This window comes from Balaenoptera ricei, chromosome 1 (assembly GCF_028023285.1).
Source record: "Balaenoptera ricei isolate mBalRic1 chromosome 1, mBalRic1.hap2, whole genome shotgun sequence".
NCBI lineage: Eukaryota > Metazoa > Chordata > Mammalia > Artiodactyla > Balaenopteridae > Balaenoptera > Balaenoptera ricei.
The window spans coordinates 141,806,066-141,820,895 of NC_082639.1; the positions used below are offsets into that span (position 1 = coordinate 141,806,066).

Here is a 14,830-nt window from a genome sequence, read left to right on the forward strand (position 1 = left end):
CTGCTTTGAATCACTGTTTTCTCAGCCTCTGTGAGCAGTTTTTCCAGTTTGAATCTGACCATATACTTTCTTGTAGGGAATACGATAATCTAAGTCTTTTTCTGATTGGTAATATTAGAGTAGAACAAGTATAACTTCTTTTTACAGGTAATGACCTTCTGCTTGTTTGCGAGAACCTGATATCAGTAGCCTTTATTTCTCTGCATACCCTTAAAACCTTCTCAGGTTTGGGGGTCTTCAGGTTCTCCCTTGGTCTGTGGACCCCATACCGTGTTACGATGGTTATGCTTCAACACCTTGCAATATCCTGGCAGGAGCAAGGATCCTTGTAAAGGAGTATATTTGTTGTTTGATGCTGCAGTACAAGCTGTTAGGAATCCTGTGTCTAATTGGTCATGCCCTGTTTATTTTTATTTTTATTTTTTTTTTCACACACACACACTGTATTTTATTTTTACAAGAGATAAATAGACTGACACCAAGCATTGTACATGGATGACCACAACAAAAGCAACAATGATTGCAATTACCAAACCTGAAACACACTCATACTATGTCATAATATTGACATTCAGTCCAGCAATCCTCCACTGTAACAGCTCCTTTACTTTGCAGTGAAAATTGATTTGTATATTCTTTGCCTCTGAGTCCTTGTGGGATTTTTTTTTTTTTAATTCAGACAGAAAGTCACAAAAATTATACTCATCCTCATCAGTTCACTCAGTCCCATGTAATTAAATTTTTTTTTTCATCTTGATCTTTTGTTAGCACTTTTTTGAGTTCATCAGTTTTTCATTAGAGTTCTGAAAATGCTTATTCATTCAGTTCAGCAGTACAGTCAGTTACCAGAAACCTGTACTTGTCAGAGTCTTTTCCATGAATTTCTTGAAGATGAAACCCTTTTATAGGAACATATTTGCAAAAGCATCAGAGTACACCCAGAACTGTCTGTAAATGACAAAAGACTTAAAAATGACCACAGTTAAAGATTTGATGAAAGTTCATAATAATGCAGTTGACAAGAAAATTAGTTATTTCTGAGATATACATTTTAAAGTAATAACTAGGATTATTACTTATAACATTATACCAGAACATATAAGATTTTTAGAAATTTCATGTAATGTCTGAAACATTTATATTAACATATTTCCATACATATTTCCATACAAATACAAATATAAGATTTTTAGAAATTTCATGTAATGTCTGAAACATTTATATTAACATATTTCCATACAAATAACCCAATGAAAGTTTAGTATTAGTTGTTTTGTTTGTTTGTTTTTTTATACTGCAGGTTCTTATTAGTCATCAATTTTATACACATCAGTGTATACATGTCAATCCCAATCGCCCAATTCAGCACACCACCATCCCCACCCCACCGCAGTTTTCCCCCCTTGGTGTCCATATGTCCATTCTCTACATCTGTGTCTCAACTTCTGCCCTGCAAACCGGCTCATCTGTACCATTTTTCTAGGTTCCACATACATGCATTAATATACGATATTTGTTTTTCTCTTTCTGACTTACTTCACTCTGTATGACAGTCTCTAGATCCATCCACTTCTCAACAAATGACTCAATTTCGTTCCTTTTTATGGCTGAGTAATATTCCATTGTATATATGTACCACAACTTCTTTATCCATTCGTCTGTTGATGGGCATTTAGGTTGCTTCCATGACCTGGCTATTGTAAATAGTGCTGCAATGAACATTCGGGTGCATGTGTCTTTTTGAATTACGGTTTTCTCTGGGTATATACCCAGTAGTGGGATTGCTGGGTCATATGGTAATTCTATTTTTAGTTTTTTAAGGAACCTCCATATTGTTCTCCATAGTGGCTGTATCAATTTACATTCCCACCAACAGTGCAAGAGGGTTCCCTTTTCTCCACACCCTCTCCAGCATTTGTTGTTTGTAGATTTTCTGATGATGCCCATTCTAACTGGTGTGAGGTGATACCTCATTGTAGTTTTGATTTGCATTTCTCTAATAATTCGTGATGTTGAGCATCTTTTCATGTGCTTCGTGGCCGTCTGTATGTCTTCTTTGGAGAAATGTCTATTTAGGTCTTCTGCCCATTTTTGGATTGGGGTGTTTGTTTCTTTAATATTGAGCTGAATGAGCTGTTTATATATTTTGGAGATTAATCCTTTGTCCGTTGATTCGTTTGCAAATATTTTCTCCCATTCTGAGGGTTGTCTTTTCGTCTTGTTTATGGTTTCCTTTGCTGTGCAAAAGCTTTGAAGTTTCATTAGGTCCCATTTGTTTGTTTTTGTTTTTATTTCCATTACTCTAGGAGGTGGATCAAAAAAGATCTTGCTGTGATTTATGTCAAAGAGTGTTCTTCCTATGTTTTCCTCTAAGAGTTTTATAATGTCCAGTCTTATATTTAGGTCTCTAATCCATTTTGAGTTTATTTTTGTGTATGGTGTTAGGGAGTATTCTAATTTCATTCTTTTACATGTAGCTATCCAGTTTTCCCAGCACCACTTATTGAAGAGGCTGTCTTTTCTCCATTGTATATCTTTGCCTCCTTTGTCATAGATTAGTTGACCATAGGTGTGTGGGTTAATCTCTGGGCTTTCTATCTTGTTCCATTGATCTATGTTTCTGTTTTTGTGCCAGTACCATATTGTCTTGATTACTGTAGCTTTGTAGTATAGTCTGAAGTCAGGGAGTCTGATTCCTCCAGCTCCATTTTTTTCCCTCAAGACTGCTTTGGCTATTCGGGGTCTTTTGTGACTCCATACAAATTTTAAGATGATTTGTCCTAGCTCTGTAAAAAATGCCATTGGTAATTTGATAGGGATTGCATTGAATCTGTAGATTGCTTTGGGTGGTATACTCATTTTCACAATGCTGATTCTTCCAATCCAAGAACATGGTATATCTCTCCATCTGTTGGTATCATCTTTAATTTCTTTCATCAGTGTCTTATAGTTTTCTGCATACAGGTCTTTTGTCTCCCTAGGTAGGTTTATTCCTAGGTATTTTATTCTTTTTGTTGCAGTGGTAAATGGGAGTGTTTCCATAATTTCTCTTTCAGATTTTTCATCATTAGTGTATAGGAATGCAAGAGATTTCTGTGCATTAATTTTGTATCCTGCAACTTTACCATATTCATTAATTAGCTCTAGCAGTTTTCTGGTGGCAGTTTTAGGATTCTCTATGTATAGTATCATGTCATCCGCAAACAATAACAGTTTTACTTCTTCTTTTCCAATTTGTATTCCTTTTATTTCTTTTTCTTCTCTGATTGCCATGGCTAGGACTTCCAGAACTATGTTGAATAATAGTGGTGAGAGTGGACATCCTTGTCTCGTTCCTGATCTTAGAGGAAATGCTTTCAGTTTTTCACCATTGAGAATGATGTTTGCTGTGGGTTTGTCATATATGGCCTTTATTATGTTGAGGTAGGTTCCCTCTATGCCCACTTTCTGGAGAATTTTTATCATAAATGGGTGTTGAATATTGTCAAAAGCTCTTTCTGCATCTGTTGAGATGATCATACGGTTTTTATTCTTCAGTTTGTTAATCTGGTGGATCACATTGATTGATTTGCGTATATTGAAGAATCCTTGCATCCCTGGGATAAATCCCACTTGATCGTGGTGTATGATCCTTTTTTTTTTTTTTTAATTTTATAGCTACTTTATTTTATTTATTTATTTATTTATTTTTGGCTGTGTTCGGTCTTCGGTTCGTGCGAGGGCTTTCTCTAGTTGCGGCAAGCGGGGGCCACTCTTCATCGCGGTGCGGGGACCGCTCTTCATCGCGGTGCGCGGGCCTTTCACTATCGCGGCCCCTCCCGTTGCGGGACACAGGCTCCAGATGCGCAGGCTCAGTAGTTGTGGCTCACGGGCCCAGCTGCTCCGTGGCATGTGGGATCTTCCCAGACCAGGGCTCGAACCCGTGTCCCCTGCATTAGCAGGCAGATTCTCAACCACTGCGCCACCAGGGAAGCCCTGTATGATCCTTTTAATGTGTTGTTGGATTCTGTTTGCTAGTATTTTGTTGAGGATTTTTGCATCTGTATTCATCAGTGATATTGGTCTGTAATTTTCTTTTTTTGTAGTGTCTTTGTCTGGTTTTGGTATCAGGGTGATGGTGGCCTCATAGAATGAGTTTGGGAGTGTTCCTTCCTCTGCAATTTTTTGGAAGAGTTTGAGAAGGATGGGTGTTAGCTCTTCTCTAAATGTTTGATAGAATTCACCTGTGAAGCCATCTGGTCCTGGACTTTTGTTTGTTGGAAGATTTTTAATCACAGTTTCAATTTCATTACTTGTGATTGGTCTGTTCATATTTTCTGTTTCTTCCTGGTTCAGTCTTGGAAGGTTATACCTTTCTAAAAATTTGTCCATTTCTTCCAGGTTGTCCATTTTATTGGCATAAAGTTGCTTGTAGTAGTCTCTTAGGAAGCTTTGTATTTCTGCGGTGTCTGTTGTAACTTCTCCTTTTTCATTTCTGATTTTATTGATTTGAGTCCTCTCCCTCTTTTTCTTGATGAGTCTGGCTAATGGCTTATCAATATTGTTTATCTTCTCAAAGAACCAGCTTTTAGTTTTATTGATCTTTGCTATTGTTTTCTTTGTTTCTATTTCATTTATTTCTGCTCTGATCTTTATGATTTCTTTCCTTCTACTAACTTTGGGTTTTGTTTGTTCTTCTTTCTCTAGTTTCTTTAGGTGTAAGGTTAGATTGTTTACTTGAGATTTTTCTTGTTTCTTGAGATAGGCTTGTATAGCTATAAACTTCCCTCTTAGAACTGCTTTTGCTGCATCCCTTAGGTTTTGGGTCGTCGTGTTTTCATTGTCATTTGTCTCTAGGTATTTTTTGATTTCCTCTTTGATTTCTTCAGTGATCTCTTGGTTATTTAGTAACGTATTGTTTAGCCTCCATGTGTTTGTCTTTTTTACGTTTTTTTCCCTGTAATTCATTTCTAATCTCATAGCGTTGTGGTCAGAAAAGATGCTTGATATGATTTCAGTTTTCTTAAATTTACTGAGGCTTGATTTGTGACCCAAGATGTGATCTATCCTGGAGAATGTTCCGTGCGCACTTGAGAAGAACGTGTAATCTGCTGTTTTTGGATGGAATGTCCTATATATATCAATTAAATCTAACTGGTCTATTGTGTCATTTAAAGCTTCTTTTTCCTTATTTATTTTCATTTTGGATGATCTGTCCATTGGTGTAAGTGAGGTGTTAAAGTCCCCCACTATTATTGTGTTACTGTCGATTTCCTCTTTTATAGCTGTTAGCAGTTGCCTTATGTATTGAGGTGCTCCTATGTTGGGTGCATATATATTTATAATTGTTATATCTTCTTCTTGGATTGATCCCTTGATCATTATGTAGTGTCCTTCCTTGTCTCTTGTAACATTCTTTGTTTTAAAGTCTATTTTATCTGATATGAGTATAGCTACTCCAGCTTTCTTTTGATTTCCATTTGCATGGAATATCTTTTTCCATCCCCTCACTTTCAGTCTGTATGTGTCCCTAGGTCTAAAGTGGGTCTCTTGTAGACAGCATATATATGGGTCTTGATTTTGTATCCATTCAGCCAGTCTATGTCTTTTGGTTGGGGCATTTAATCCATTCACGTTTAAGGTAATTATCGATATGTATGTTCCTATGACCATTTTCTTAATTGTTTTGGGTTTGTTTTTGTAGGTCCTTTTCTTCTCTTGTGTTTCCCACTTAGAGAAGTTCCTTTAGCATTTGTTGTAGAGCTGGTTTGGTGGTGCTGAATTCTCGTAGCTTTTGCTTGTCTGTAAAGCTTTTGATTTCTCCATCAAATCTAAATGAGATCCTTGCCAGGTAGAGTAATCTTGGTTGTAGGTTCTTCCCTTTCATCACTTTAAGTATATCATGCCACTCCCTTCTGGCTTGTAGAGTTTCTGCTGAGAAATCAGCTGTTAACCTTATGGGAGTTCCCTTGTATGTTATTTGTCGTTTTTCCCTTGCTGCTTTCAATAATTTTTCTTTGTCTTTAATTTTTGCCACTTTGATTACTATGTGTCTCGGCGTGTTTCTTCTTGGGTTTATCCTGTATGGGACTCTCTGCGCTTCCTGGACTTGGGTGGCTATTTCCTTTCCCATGTTAGGGAAGTCTTCGACTATAATCTCTTCAAATATTTTCTCTGGTCCTTTCTCTCTCTCTTCTCCTTCTGGGACCCCTATAATGCGAGTGTTGTTGCGTTTAATGTTGTCCCAGAGGTCTCTTAGGCTGTCTTCATTTCTTTTCATTCTTTTTTCTTTATTCTGTTCCGCAGCAGTGAATTCCACTATTCTGTCTTCCAGGTCACTTATCCGTTCTTCTGCCTCAGTTATTCTGCTATTGATTCCTTCTAGTGTAGTTTTCATTTCAGTTATTGTATTGTTCATCTCTGTTTGTTTGTTCTTTAATTCTTCTAGGTCTTTGTTAATCATTTCTTGCATCTTCTCAATCTTTGCCTCCATTCTTATTCCGAGGTCCTGGATCATCTTCACTATCATTATTCTGAATTCTTTTTCTTTAAGGTTGCCTATCTCCACTTCATTTAGTTGTTTTTCTGGGGTTTTTTCTTGTTCCTTCATCTGGTACATAGCCCTCTGCCTTTTCATCTTGTCTATCTTTCTGTAACTGTGGTTTTTGTTCCACAGGCTGCAGGATTGTAGTTTTTCTTGCTTCTGCTGTCTGCCCTCTGGTGGTTGAGGCTATCTAAGAGGCTTGATGGGAGGCTCTGGTGGTGGGTAGAGCTGACTGTTGCTGTGGCGGTCAGAGCTCAGTAATACTTTAATCCACTTGACTGTTGATGGGTGGGCCTGGGTTCCCTCCCTGTTGGTTGTTTTGCCTGAGGCAACCCAACACTGGAGCCTACCTGGGCTCTTTGGTGGGGTTAATGGCAGACTCTGGGAGGGCTCACGCCAAGGAGCACTTCCCAGAACCTCCGCTGCCAGTGTCCTTGTCCCCACGGTGAAACAGAGCCACCCCCTGCCTCTGCAGGAGACCCCCCAGCACCAGCAGGTAGGTCTGGTTCAGTCTCCCCCAGGGTCACTGCTCCTTCCCCTGGGTCCCGATGCGCACACTACTTTGTGTGTGCCCTCCAAGAGTGGGGTCTCTGTTTCCCCCAGTCCTGTAGAAGTCCTGCAATCAATTCCCACTAGGCTTCAAAGTCTGATTCTCTAGGAATTCCTCCTCCCGTTGCCGGACCCCCAGGTTGGGAAGCCTGACGTGGGGCTCAGAACCTTCACTCCAGTGGGTGGACTTCTGTGGTATAAGTGTTCGCCAGTCTGTGAGTCACCCACCCAGCAGTTATGGGATTTGATTTTACTCTGATTGCGCCCCTCCTACTGTCTCACTGTGGCTTCTCCTCTGTCCTTGGACATGGGGTATCCTCCTTGGTGAAGTCCAGGGTCTTCCTGTCAATGATTGTCCAGCAGCCAGTTGTGATTCTGGTGCTCTCGCAAGAGGGAGTGAGAGCACGTCCTTCTACTCCGCCATCTTGGTTAATCCTCTGCCCTGTTTATTTTTAATTTAAGTGATTTGAGCTGTGGGAGCATGAAATTATCCAGGATCACATTCAGGTTTCTTATAGAATTTGTTCTTGCTTTGATGCTAAGAAGGGGACGGGTGCTTCCACCTAATTCACTAAGTTTTCATTTAATTTTCAGCTTTGGGAACCCCTCGCTGGATGAGAGAAGCATTCTTGCCCCTCTCTATCAGTGTTGCATGTAAGTTACACAGTCAAGTACATTTGCCTGCATTGCCTTCCTTTCCAGGCTCAGGTAACAGTACATCAGTTTTCTTGGCTTTAAAACTTCCTAATACCTGAGCAGCGCTTTTCATGCTTTTCTAACCCTGAACCCCCTGGAGATCCTGAGCTGTAGGGGATCAGGGAAAGGTTTCCACAGCAGTGTAGCCCAAAGCTCAGAATGCATTTTGAGTTTTGTATGAGTAGAAATTTTCACTTTATCCAATAATGTATATCCATTTTGTTTTAATATCAGAATATAGTCCTCACTCCCCCCCCACCCAAAATCTAGTGCAACCCATGCCCCTAGTTGCTGTACTATGTTTACCTTGTGGTTTCAAGTCCTCTCACTCAACAGCACAACCCACCTGTGGTTTGCTTATCTCAGTTTGAAATTGTGTAAACCAAAAGTAGCTTTCTCCATAGGTATTTAGTAATTGATTTTTTAAAAGTCTATATTAGATAACAAAGAAATTAAAAAGTAAATCAAGAAAATGAGATAAAGACTGGGCTCTAAGGAGCTCCTTTTCAGATCTTCATTGCCAGTATGATTGTAAAGCATGGGCACTAAGAATCAGCTGCGATCCACCTTGCTTGGCTACACAGAAGTGCAGGTCCAGGAGTACCACTTCCTACTGCTCAGCTCCCAGAAACACACTGATCATGTAAGACTGCCTCTTCTGGCAACTGGTCTGTTTTACTTTTCTTTTCTTTCTCTTTTTAATAACAACAGTATTCTGCAGAAAGTGTTTACCTAGGCAACCCTTAATTATCTTCATTAATATTGGGAAGCAGTGATACATCCAGTCAGAACCTGTATCTGTGAAGGAAGATGATTTTGTATTAATAGTGCTATCAGTCTGGTCCAGTCAGGAGATAGAAAAGACATGGTGGGTTAGACAGGACAGTTTAGTATAAGCATTATTAAACTCTTTGATACAAGAGTGACTATAAAAGAAAACTAGAGCTGAGGGAGAGTACCCAAGGAAGAACAAACTTGGAAGGGGATCCCCCTCCCCAAGGCTGGGGTTTGGACCTCAGTGGAGAAGGTGTAGTTCAGCCCACTGAATAGCAGAGAAGTGTGTTAGTTTGCAGGTGCTGGGAGTGCAGGAAGCAGCCCTCCAGAATGCAGGCAGGGTACAGGCAATCAGCAGGTGGTAGCATGGCATACCGAGAAAGCAACAACTCAGTAGAAACCCTCCAGGCTACAGGCAAGGCTTATTTGTGGGCCTGCACAGGGAATTGGGGCACCAGCATGGGTGGGTGGCTTTGGGGGCTCTGGTTTCCATGTCAGGAGGGCCTTAGGAAAGTTATCACCAAGCCAGGCCAAGGCTGCAACATCATGGAGGGCCTGCCTGTTCTGGGAATGTGGCCAAGGCAGAGTTTCATTTGATGACCTTTCCCGCACACTACTGACCCACTCACTGTACAGCAGCCAGAAGTGTCTGGAGAACCTCTTCCTTCTGCAGTCTCCTTCCAGTGTCCTCTACCGAGAAAGCCTAAGAGGAGAGATGCTTAAAGGATCTCTGTCCATTATAGCAGGGCATATATGAAGAGTGAATTTGGAGCTGTGAGAGGCAGTCAAGTGATACCTTCGTCACACAGGGGGAACTCTAATGCTCTAGGCACTTGTAGTATTTTTCAGAAGAGTAAAACCACACTGCCTCTGTGCTTGTCCATCCCTGCCATGCTTTATCCGAAGATCCTTACTTTCTTACTTTTCAAATGGTTGCAGAACAAGTTGCCTGCCTCATGCAGAGTCAGACTTTAATGCATACCTAGTAATTCTCACATTACCCACAGGGAGGTAAATACTTTTTTTCCTAAGATAAATAAAAGATCCTCTTTAGTTGGTAAAATAATTGAGAAAAATAGGTATCCTTAAACTTTTTCTATTTATAATATTAATGCTAGAATTTTTAATTCAGAAACATAAAAAGAAGGAAATTAAATTACTTATTAAGATGTAAGGATAACTCCTGTTAACACTGTAGTGATTTCATTGTAATCGTGTGTATGTTTGTGTGTATGCTTACACACACATTTTCTTTCCCCACAGATTTGGAGTAAAAGAGTGTTTTCCCTCCAACTATTTTCGCTGACTCAATATTATATCATGGGCATTTCCCCATGCCACTGAATTTTCACAACTGCTTTTAATGGCTGCATGGTATTCCCTTGAATGGATAAGCCATAATTTATTTAACTATTTCTCAGTTGTTGGACATTTCAGATTGTTTCACATTTTTCCTGTTACAAATAGCACTGCAATGAACATGTATAAATATTGTATATATTTCTCATTAATTACCGAGAAAGAAATATCAAAATGTGGTAATGTTACTTACTCATAATGTAGAGCTACTTCTAAAACAGAAATGATTTTTCTAGTTGAGATAGTTTACGTAATTATTTCTTTACTTTTGTCTGCCATGCGGGCTTTAATCTCCATTTGATAGTGAGAGGTTTTATGTAACCTGTCCTAAAACTTTTTTTCTCCCAGCATTCGGGTTTCTACCTGGAACAGACTGAACTACCTGAAGAATGGTGTGCTGAAGTCTGCCTTAAAATCTGCCATGGCCCATGACCCCATCTCCCCAGTGCTCTCTGATCCTCACCTAGACGCTGTGGACCAGCGGCTCCTGAGTGTCCTGGCCACCGTGAAGCAGTGCACTGACCAGTTTGGGATGGACGCAGTGCTGGTGGAAGACAGGATGCCTCTCTCCCACTTGTAATTCTCCACAAAATAAGTGAAACTTCTTTTTACAAAGATAGAGAAACAGCACAATCAATTCCGAATGGTATGAGGTGGATTGGAAATGGCCAGCAGCACGTTCTGGTGACAGGAGACAGGGTGGCCTTGGATTTCTTTGGTGTTTGCTGTAGTAGAAGTTGAAGCAAAGACTACAAGTTTCAGACCACGGAGCTGTACCTGCTGAACCACCTTCTGACTTCCTCGGCGTATGCCCATTCTAGCAGTGGGCATCACAGTTGGTCAGTATTAATTCTCATGCCAAAGGACAAATTAGAGGTGTGACATTTGAATAGGTTAATGTTGGGGTTGGTTCTGAAGTGTGTGTTTTGAGTCCATCCTTATAATCCTTTCTCCACACTTGTGGATTTTCCGAAAACGCTTTGTAATCTCTCGAGTCCTTTTTTACCAGGACTAGTCAAATTGGGAATTTTACTGCTTCCTAAGGAGTGGCAGCAAGTAACCCAGCATTCTGTTAAGCCAAAGTAGCATGCTCTGTTGGAGGGACTATGTTTTTAAGATAGAATTAGAGGAAGGACAAAAGCAGGAAAGATGTTTGGGCTTTTAAGTGAGTAGGTGGTGCTTTTGATGATTCTTAAAGGAGGGAAGAAGAGAGAGAGACCTGCTTGGTAGAACCAGAATCAAGGCGGTGATTGAATTAGTGAAAAAACAGGTTCCCCTGTATTTAAGTTCTTAACGTATATAAAAGCAAGCATGACTTGTACCTAAGTAAGATTTGCATTCTCATAATTGTGTCCAAATTAATCCAAAAACGTGTCCCTGGAGAACTTACCATTACAACCCAAGCACAATTCTGTTATGGAGACTTTTTTTTCCTTTTGCCCAAAGCAGGCAAATCCTTTGCAAATTATCAAAGCAAACTGAAATAACAGCTTGAATAAGAGTTAGGTTGCCTGTCTTCTCTGCCATCCTGATTTTTAAAATGAATTTCCACTTCTGTCTTCAAGGCATTTGGTCATTAAAGCTGCTGTTCCCAAGAGATTGGCGATCCTATTTGTGCCTTTCTTGTGAGAAAAGCCAGCTCGCTCCTACGGATAATATAGTTCAGATCCTGCTGGTGGCTGGACCTATCTTGTGATTTGGGCCATGTGGAAGGCTGGAAACAAAGATTTTAAGCCTTCTGAGCCTTAAAATTAAGGTGGTTACCAGGAAGAGCCTTAAGATTTTGATTTACGTCAAACCCTGATTTCATCATTTAATCTTGTTTGGAGTTCTGAACCCACAATGTAGTATTGTCCTTCCGTCTCCTATTAGCACTTTCAAATTTCAAGTTGCTAAAACAGGCTTAGTTTTGTGTTCTGCCAAAGCGATTTGACATATAAGCACTTGCATTAAAATACAGGGCAGAGGAAACTAGGCCTGGTGTGTGCCCACTCACGTGTCCTCAGAGGTGGGTGCTTCTCTCCTGCATTTTGTCTGGGGACTGTTCCAGTTTTGACTTCTGTGAAGCAGACACTAATATTTAAACAGTGTGGTTGAACAAATTTACTGCCAGCCATTGGAGACCAGTTTTAGGTAACCACCCTTTCAAAAACAGTTAAGAATTTATGCCCCAATTTTCTCAAATTGAAAGATAACTGAGCACCCCATAACTACTTTAAAGTAACATGAAATTAGGACGCTTTTGTACTTAGTATGTACATTTGGCGATGTACACAGAATGGGCTGAGTTATTTTTAAAAAGGTATTGAATTTAAGAAGACAGGTAGTAGCACAAAACACTGAGCTAGTGTTAACAGAAGGAAGCATTAATTCCAATTTTAAACTCATTTACTGTGTGCATCCAGGGAAGTTCACATTTGAGCTTGAGAATACCTTGGATGGTGCTTACCTCAGAGCATCAGGGAGCCAGCTGGAGGGACAGTGGGGAGGAAGTCAGCGCTGCTCTCCTTGGTAAATGTTAGCTGAACTAAATTTCTTTCAAACATGTGATACCTTCAGTATGCCCCAGTGAAATGAATAAGAGCTGTTCTCAAACTGGGAACTTTATTCATGATGTTGAAGGCAGAAGATTCTGCTAAGGAAAAAAGCAGGAGGAAAAGCTGCTTTGAAAAATGCCTCATTCTTTTTTCCAAACATTGCAGAAAATGTATAATCTCATTCTCTTTCCCTATTTTAAAATTCATGATCTTAAAAGGTGTTCAGATGTATAGTGGTTAAAGTTAGAATTATGCTAATAGAGTGGTGTGAACTGATGCTTAGAATATAAATTTATGTTCTAAGTCAGGATCGGATTAAGTACGGTTAGAATCTTGGAAACAAACCAACCATAAGCTTATAGCCCTAAAATTCATAAACACTAAATTCTGTTTCAAAAAAGAGGTAGATATCTTTTTTTTTAAGTTTTGTAATGCTATCCTCTTGATGGTTTATCTTTTAGAATCGAGGACTATTATAATCAAACAGGTCATTGGAAGGGTTTTTGATCAGTCCTAAGCTGGGCGTGCCTAGCTAACATCTAAAGGTAGATGTGGGTACATGTTAATATTATAAAACTAAGAAAATCAGAACTGAGTACCATTTCCTGCCCCCCTTCTTCCACTTCTTAAATATTAGGTTGGCCAAAAAGTTCATTCTGGTTTTCCACACCATCTTACAGAAAACCTGAATGAAATTTTTGGCCAACCCAATATATATATTCCATAGTTTGGGCGAATATGGGTATAGAGGTTTCATTCTAGAATTGTTATTTAATATGAAGCTGTATTATGGGTTTTGGGGGTAAATAATTTTCTGTGCAAAACATTAATAGGATCTGATTTACTCAGAGTATTGCTCAATAATTTATTAATAAGGCATTTCTCCCTATTTGCACTCAGGATTAATAAGTCAAATGAAATTTAATAAGGAAATGGGAGAATTCAGGTACATCCTATTATTTTGGGAAAGATGAATCCTATACATGGCAAAAATTCCATGTCACCTGAAGGCAACATGTTCTTCCAAAGAAATCCAACCTTTCCTTTCTTTAAAAAAAAAAAAAAAAAAAGGCTTTTGGCCTTCCCCTTCCATCCACCACGTTCCTTCACCCTCCCTTCTCCACAGCTTCCGTATTCTTGTTTGACCATTACCTGACCACACCTCAAATAATGGTAAACAGCATCTATCAGTGAGCTGTCTTATGTGAGTCGTCTTGTGAGCTTGGGCTTCAGGAAACATGAGTCAAGGTATATGTATATATATAGTCATATATGTATTCTAACAAGAAAAAAATGTATTTATTTTGACACAGGGAAACACTGTTGCTGAAGAACCTGAAGCTAGGAGAAGGTTCTCTTAGTCTCTGAGAGTAAATCTAAGTGACATAAAGATATCCATTCAGCAAACACCTTCTGTGCTAGCCAGGGCCGACGCCCGAGGCGCATAGACCAGCCTCGTGAGATGGTTGTACAGGGGAAGGCCAGCTTTCCCCCTTCGACGCCTCAAGTCTGGGTTGAAAAGGTGAGGGCTGGATACTATACTGCCACAGGTTTTTAAGGAACTAAGGTGTTACTCACAAATACAAAATGTCTGGGGGGGAACTGGGAATAACTTACTGGGAAATTAATTTATTTGCTTCAAAGAGAGGTGTAGGAACCACTACCCTCTGTTTTGATCTGCCAGGGATTTCCTCTCAGAGCTGTTGCACAAATAGAGGTTGTGCTTGGTAAGATACCAAACAAGACAGATATGCACCTAAATTTCTAATGTGTTCTATGGGTTTCAATTCTGAAAGAAAGAAAATGAATAAAGATTTTAATAAGTACTGATGTACCACCTTTTCCTCATTCTTTCCCCACCTCCCCACCCCAGTTCGGGATACTTCCATTGTTTTCAATTCCGATTTCCTGTTTTGTTAGGGGACAGAAGATTACATCTTCTGCATACACATAAACTTCCACAGGGATTGTTTCACAGAATCGACGGATAAGACCTTTACACTTCTCACTAGTCTTCAGAAGGCCCATATCAGGTTGTGACTGAACTGAGAATTTCAGTAGGATATTCTTAGGTGCCTTTTGTTTATTTAATTGTTAACTTCTTTCTTGCAGCTTCTTTAGAGGTAAAGAATTATGAATCCCAAAGAACTTGTCAGCACAGTATCATAGAGGCCTGGAAGAAAAGACCAGCTGCCCTGATTATAATTCTTAGGACACCCAGACTTTTAAATTTTGAAATGGAAATGCAGCGTCATAAACCTCAACCAGACAACTGAGCAGAGTTCTCAAGATTTTTACTTGATTTGTAGCGTTTTTGTTTGTGCCAGTTTTTGTCACTTGTACTTGAAAACCAAAGGGAGGCTAAAGCCTAGTTAACGGGTCCCTCGCTGAC

At 39.6% G+C, this 14,830-nt stretch overlaps 1 protein-coding gene across 2 annotated transcripts in view; it reads left to right on the forward strand.

Annotated features, from left to right (window-relative positions):
* The window catches only part of FAM20B (FAM20B glycosaminoglycan xylosylkinase), a 48,331-nt gene extending 34,067 nt beyond the window's left edge, over positions 1–14,264 (forward strand). For both annotated transcript variants that reach the window (XM_059937265.1, XM_059937275.1), the window contains exons 7-8: positions 7,667–7,726; positions 10,250–14,264. In XM_059937265.1, the coding sequence (XP_059793248.1) occupies positions 7,667–7,726; positions 10,250–10,481 (292 nt within the window). In that variant the 3' untranslated portion in view covers positions 10,482–14,264. The remainder of the gene's footprint in view (positions 1–7,666; positions 7,727–10,249) is intronic.
* The last annotated feature ends 566 nt before the right edge of the window (positions 14,265–14,830 follow it).